Source organism: Arachis stenosperma, chromosome 10, assembly GCF_014773155.1.
Source record: "Arachis stenosperma cultivar V10309 chromosome 10, arast.V10309.gnm1.PFL2, whole genome shotgun sequence".
NCBI classification, from domain to species: Eukaryota; Viridiplantae; Streptophyta; class Magnoliopsida; order Fabales; family Fabaceae; genus Arachis; species Arachis stenosperma.
In genome coordinates this window covers 26494447-26501577 of record NC_080386.1, presented here as the reverse complement: position 1 = coordinate 26501577, position 7131 = coordinate 26494447, and the positions used below count along the sequence as shown (strand labels likewise).

Below are 7131 nucleotides of genomic sequence, written 5' to 3'. Positions count from 1 at the left end.
GCACTCGAAGTGGATTTTCTGGAGCTACAGAAGCCCAATTGGCGCGCTCTCAACGGCATTGGAAAGTAGACATCCTGGGCTTTCCAGCAATATATGATAGTCCATACTTTGCCCAAGATTTGATGGCCCAAACCGGCGTAGCAAATCAGCATCATAAATTCCAGCGTTAAACGCCGGAACTGGCATAAAACTTGGAGTTAAACGCCCAAACTGGCATGAAAGCTGGCGTTTAACTCCAGAAAAGGTCTCTACACGAAATTACTTCATTGCTCAGCCCAAGCACACACCAAGTGGGCCGGAAGTGGATTTTTCTGTCATTTACTCATTTCTGTAAACCTTAGGATATTAGTTTACTATTTATAGGACCTTTTGACATTGTATCCGTACCTCATGACCTCATAATACTTTTTACACGTTTCTTGTACCTTCCACAGCATGAGCCTCTAAACCCCATGGTTGGGGGTGAGGAGCTCTGCTGTGTCTTGATGGATTAATGCAATTACTGCTGTTTCTTATTCAATCATGCTTGCTTCCATTCTAAGATATCACTTGTTCTTAACCCGGATGAATGTGATGATCCGTGACACTCATCATCATTCTCAACTATGAACATGTGCCTGACAACCACCTCTGTTCTACCTTAGATTAAGTAGATATCTCTTGGATTCTTTAATCGGAATCTTCGTGGTATAAGCTAGAACTGATGGCGGCATTCAAGAGGTCCGGAAGGTCTAAACCTTGTCTGTGGTATTCTGAGTAGGACTCAATGATTGAATGACTGTGACGTGCTTCAAACTCCTGAAGGCGGGCGTTAGTGACAGACGCAAAAGAATCACTGGATTCTACTCCGGCCTGATTGAGAACCGACAGATGATTAGCCTATGCTGTGACAGAGCATCAGGGACGTATTTTCACTGAGAGGATGGGAGGTAGCCATTGACAACGGTGAAACCCTACATACAGCTTGCCATGGAAGGAGCCTTGCGTGTTTGATGAAGATGACAGTAGGAAAGCAGAGATTCGGAAGATGGAGCATCTCCAAAGCCTCAGCCTATTCTCCATTACTGCAAAACAAGTACCTTTTTCATGTTCTTTTGCTTTTTACAATCAATCCTGATAATTTCTGATATCCTGACTAAGATTTACAAGATAACCATAGCTTGCTTCGAGCCGACAATCTCCGTGGGATCGACCCTTGCTCACGCAAGGTATTACTTGGACGACCTAGTGCACTTGCTAGTTAGTTGTGCGGGATTGCAAAAGTGTTATTGCAATTTCGTGCACCAGTCGTTCGTGTGGGAAACGCGCCACTCGCACGCGTGCCCGTTCGTAATTCGGGGCATTCATTCGTCACCTTGTTTCTCGCGCGGAGCATTGAATGCTCATAAAGAGTTGAAAAACCCCGTGTGTAAAGACTATTCTGCCCCCAGGCCTTTCGCGCTTTCCCTACGGCAGTTTTAAACAGTTTCGCCTTTTTCTCTTCCCTACTTGTTTCTTCTGATCATTTTTGTCTTCCTTCTTCTTGCATTCCCCATCGTCCAGAAGTTCTTTCCATTGTTCTAACGCATTTCGTTCCTGCTTGAATTTTCCTAATAATCCAGGTAATCACTATTTTTCTTCTGCCTCAATGGTTTTCTGCATGTTTATTATAGGCATCTTTTGTGCTTGTTTTTACCTCTGTGAATAGACGTACTTTCTTTTCATCGAATATGGTGCGCCATGGGGGGTTACCATTCTGGCCTTGGTCTTATTTGGTCTCCCATTAGCTATACTTAGTTTGGGTTGTGGGGTAGATGACGTGTGGGTTTTTGGGTTTTTTCTGGCTTCTGACCTCATGGACTAACCGAGCGGTGCCCCCACTGTAGGTATGCCTCGTGTCGTTAGCCGGGCTTCTAGTTTCACCGCGGGTTACGACCCATATGCCTGGGTTGTTTCTGACCTCAGGGACTCCCCCAACCAGATGAGTGAGGAAGAGCTCACGGAATTCCGTCAAGCCGAGTACCTATGTGGGGGTACCGATGAGGAGGCTAATTACGACGTTTATGTCCCTGCTCCTCATGAGCGGCTGTATGAGATTAACTTCAACGCCCCCCGGGTTGCCGACTGGATCTGGTTCTATAAGGCCATGTTCATCCAAATGGAGGTTCGCATCCCTTTTTCCCCCTTCCAGATGGGCCTTCTTAACCGGATCTCGGTGGCGCCATCCCAGCTGCATCCGAACAGTTGGGCTTCCATCCGCTGCTTCGAGATGGTGTGCGAATACTTGGAGCTGCCGATCTCCGTCGACGTCTTTCTCTACTTTTTTAATCTTACGAACCCTTCAAAGGAAGGGAAACATAAAAAAGGGTTCATGTCCTTCCGGTCTGCCCAAGGCCGGAGGATTTTCGGCTTATTCGAGGACTCCTACCATGGGTTCAAGGACAAGTATTTTAAAGTTCGACCGGTTAAGGGTCGTCACCCTTTTTGGTTGTCATTGGAAAAGGAGCGCCTCATCCCGACGTACTAGAGCTTCGGGGCGGGGTCTAATCCTTTTATCAAGGTTACTTACAAAGGGATGTCGGCTGTGGATCGGAGGATAGCCGACATACTGTGGGCAGTTCTTGGGAGAAATAATGTGAATCCTCATCTCCTAATGGATAGCCGAGAGGCCACCCGAGATTATATTCGTGAGTTGATCTTGTCGTGTAGTCGTTCGCATGATTATTTACTCTTGCCTTTGCTGTATTAATTGTTAACTTGCTCATTTCTTGTTTGTAGTGGGACTTTCTGCCGAAGTGACCGGCATGGAGAACTTGTTCCACACCTTCCTTCAGGAAGACGATGGCGAAGAGGTCGGGGGACAGTCGGCGGCGGTTCCTTAAGGCAAGGCGGCCCAAACGGCACCCCTTCCTCCCGATGTCACCATGACCACGAATGTTACCACTCCGACGTCCGCGTCCCCAATTCCTCAGGAAGTGGCCATTCCCGGGCACTCGTCTTCTTCACGTCGGGAGGAGGAGGAAGAGATGTCTGTCATTCCTGCCCCCAAGAGACAGAGGTCGCAGTCTAGTCCCGAGGGGGTCCTTACTGTCATGGAAAGGAACTTCGATGCCGGGGCGTTCATAGATGCTCAGTTACTTCCTGGCACGGAGGAACATTTCCATGGTACTGACCTCTCGGGGCAGGCACGATGGATGTACCACACCCTCCTTCGCGGCGCGGCCATAGCCCGGAAGGCTGAGTTTGAGCTTTCGGGTATGGCCTCGCTTCGTCGGAAGCTTGAGTCCGCGGTCGCTGCCAACAACAAGTTTAAAACTCAAGTTGAAACGCTTCAAGGGCAGTTGGTCAAGGCGGGGAATAAGCTCGAGGCCGCCGAGAAAAAGACTGCGTCGGCCGAGGAGAAGTTAAAAACTGCCGACGCGTTTGTGTCTCGTCTGACGGAGCAAGAGATGACCCTGAAGAGCCAGTTGAGTGCCACGCAAAGTCGGGTGGCCGCTTTGGAGAAAAAACGGGATGACGCGGTTGCAGCTGCTAAGACCGCTCGGGATGAGGCCGATGCATTCAAGAAAAAAACATAAGGAGGTTAAGGAGCAAGGCAAGAATGGGATTTTCATGACCGAAGAGGCTCTCAAAGCTCAAGTGAAGGTTATTGCTCCTGATTTCGATGTGTCGGCAATTGGAGTCTTCAAAACCATCAAGGATGGGAAGGTCGTTGACATGCCGAAGAAGTGATTTTTGTAACTTTTAAACTTTCGTAGAACTGTGTTCGTATCGAAACCGTTAGTGGGTTTGTTGTTTTGTGTGTACATACGCTTGCTTACTATGTTGGTCTCGTTTCAATGTTTGCTGATTTACTCGTCTTTACCGTTACGTCGGTACTTCTTTGAGGTCGCGTTATTTTCTTGTTACGGCCGTTTGTTAGGTCCTTGGCCTAGGGGGTCCCGGGGTGATCAGTCCCGGGACCGTGTATCCTTGTTAGCACGGCGGTTGCTCAAAAAAGAGGAAAGTAAACACAAGATAGAAGAATATGGCAATCGCAACAATTGGTAATTAAGTAAATCTTATCATTGTAGCAAAGGTATTGAGGTGTTGTTACAAAGCAAACGATTAGGAGTAAAACCTTCTCAAGTTATTGGCGTTCCATGTCCTCGGGATCTCCTTCCCATTGAGCTTTTCTAATTTGTACGCGCCCTTTCCGATCACCTCCTTAATTCTGTAGGGCCCTTCCCAGTTTGCTGCCAGTTTGCCTTCTCCCGGGGTCGGTAAGCCGATGTCGTTGCGCCTTAGGACGAGGTCGTTTGCTTCAAACTTCCTTTTGAGTGCTTTGCCGTTGTAACGCAGGGCCATTCTTTGTTTTAGTGCTGTTTCCATCAAGTGGGCCGTTTCCCTGGTTTCGTCTATTAGATCCTTCTCTACAGCTTCCTCTACTCCCTTCAATAGTAGCCGTGGGCTCGGTTCCCCGATTTCTACAGGTATTACCGCATCTAGCCCGTACGTTAGTCGAAAGAGGGTCTCCTTAGTGGAAGATTGCTCGGTTGTACGGTAGGACCAGAGGACCGAGGCGAGCTCATCGGCCCAAGCACCCTTCTTATTGTCCAGCCGCTTCTTAAGTCCTAGCAGGATGATCTTGTTTGCAGACTCGACCTGTCCGTTTGTTTGGGGGTGTTCCACCGAGGAGAACTTCTGTTTTATGCCCAGGCCGGTGAGGAACTCCGTGAATTTTTTGTCTGTAAACTGTGTTCTGTTGTTCGAGATGACGGCTTCCGGGATACCGAACCGTGTTATCACTTGTCTCCACATGAATTTCTTGCAATTGGACGAGGATATGCTGGCTAGCGGCTCGGCCTCTATCCATTTGGTGTAGTAGTCAATAGCGACTATGAGGTACTTGACTTGTCCGGGGCCAACCGGGAAGGGCCCTAAGAGGTCGACTCCCCATTGTGAGAATGGCCGGGAGGTCGTTAGCAAGCTAAGTTCGGAGGCTGGTGCTCTGTGGAAGTTGGCGTTTTCTTGGCATTTGATACACTTTCTAACGAATTCTTTGGAGTCAGCCATCATTGACGGCCAATAGTATCCGACCCAGATTAATTTTCTTGCCAGGGCTTTGCCTCCTATGTGATGGCCGCAGCACCCTTCATGGACTTCCCTGAGGACGTAGTCCGTTTGGTCGGGGTGCAGGCATTTCAGTAGGGGCTGGTTGAATCCTTTCCTGAACAATTGACCCTGGATGATCGCATACCTGGCTGCTTCCCTTCTCAGTTTCTTAGCATCTTTTTCGTTGTCGGGAAGTCTGTCGTTTTCTAAGAAGTCGGTGATGGGGTCCAACCATGAGGGGCTTAGCTTCGAGAGGTGCAAGGTGACTGCCGGCTCCTTCATCATTCCTTGGATTAGAGATCGGTTGCCTTCTCCCGGTTTTGTGCTAGCCAACTTCGATAGGAGGTCTGCCCGTGTATTCCTTTCTCTCGGAACGTGGTGGATCGTGACTTCCTCAAACTTTCGGCTCAAATCCTTGACTTTCTCCAAGTACTTCTGTAGTAGCGAGTCCCTGGCTTGGTAGCTCCCGTTTACTTGGGAGGTGACGACCTGCGAATCACTGCATATTTCCAACCTTGTCGCTCCGACCTCCGTCGCTAGGGTTAAGCCTCCTATAAGAGCTTCGTACTCCGCTTGGTTGTTCGAAACGGGGAATTCAAACTTGATCGATTGCTCGTACACGACCCCGACCGGGCTCTCTAGGATGATCCCGGCGCCACCGGACGTCTGGTTGGAGGCCCCGTCCACATGGAGCCTCCACCTTGTGCCCGTTTCTTCGGTTGGTTCTCCCGTCACTTCTACCAGGAAATCCGCCATCGCTTGCGCCTTGATCGCTTGTCGAGGCTCGTACTGTATGTCGTATTGGGAGAATTCGATCGACCATGTCATCATTCTTCCCGCCAAATTGGGTTTCTGGAGTACTTGCCGGATTCCTTGGTCTATCCTTACGACGATCTGGTGGCCTTGGAAGTATTGTTTTAGCCTCCTCGAAGTGGTCAAGAGTGCCAGAGCTAGCTTTTCCAGTTTGCTGTACCTAAGCTCCGCCCCTTGTAGGGCTCTGCTCACGAAATAGACTGGCTGCTGAGCCCTTTCTTCTTCTCGTATCAAGACCGCGGCCAGGGCTTCTCCCGTTATGGCGAGGTACAAGTATAACGGCTCTCCAACCTTTGGTTTTCCGAGTACGGGTGGCGTTGCTAGGATTTCCTTGAAGTGCTTGAAAGCTTCCTCGCATGCGGGCGTCCATTCGAATGCTATCCTTTTCCTCATGAGGTAAAAGAAGGGTAGGGCTTTTGTTGCCGAGGCTCCGAGGAAACGGGATAACGAGGTTAGTCGACCTGCCAATCTTTGGACGTCCTTGACGCAACCCGGACTCTTCATTTGGAGTATTGCTTGGCATTTCTCAGGGTTGGCTTCTACCCCCCTTTGGGTTATCATGAATCCTAGGAACTTCCTGGCTTCCATGGCGAAGGCACACTTCATGGGATTGAGCCTCATACCGTGTTGTCGGAGAGATGCGAACACACTTCTCAGGTCATTCAGAAGGTCATCGGGTCGCGCAGTTTTCGCGAGTATGTCATCTACGTAAACCTCCACTGTTTTGCCTATGAGGTCGCCCAATATTTTGTTCATCAGCCTTTGGTATGTTGCTCCCGCATTTTTTAGGCTGAATGGCATTACCCTGTAGCAGAAGGTTCCTCCTGGCATTATAAATGCTGTTTTAGCCTCGTCGGGCCGGTGCATCGGTATCTGGTTGTAGTCGGAGTAGGCATCCATGAAGCTTAGATACCGGTAGCCCGCTGCCGCGTCGACGAGCGCATCTATGTTGGGGAGGGGGAAGCAGTCCTTAGGGCACGCCTTGTTGAGGTCGGAGTAGTCTACGCACATTCTCTATTTACCGTTGTGTTTCTTTACTAGCACTACATTCGAGAGCCAGGTCGAGTAGTCTAGTTCCCTTATGAAGCCTGCTTCAAGGAGGCTGGCCGTCTGCCTGGCCACCTCCTTCGCTCTTTCGCACGACATCTTTCTCCTCCTCTAAGCCACCGGGCGGGCTTCTGCTTTGAAGGCCAGGTGATGTGACATGACTTTGGGGTCTATGCCCGGCATGTCGGCCGGTGTCCA

At 49.7% G+C, this 7131-nt stretch overlaps 1 protein-coding gene across 1 annotated transcript; it reads right to left on the bottom strand.

Moving 5' to 3' along the window:
* Positions 1 to 4086: 4086 nt before the first annotated feature.
* LOC130956919 (uncharacterized) lies at positions 4087 to 6897 on the bottom strand. Its single transcript, XM_057883855.1, has 2 exons — positions 5088 to 6897; positions 4087 to 4826 (listed from the first exon to the last, which is right to left on the bottom strand). Exons 1-2 carry the CDS (start codon positions 6895 to 6897, stop codon positions 4087 to 4089), a joined length of 2550 nt encoding a protein of 849 aa, XP_057739838.1.
* Between the last annotated feature and the right edge of the window lie 234 nt (positions 6898 to 7131).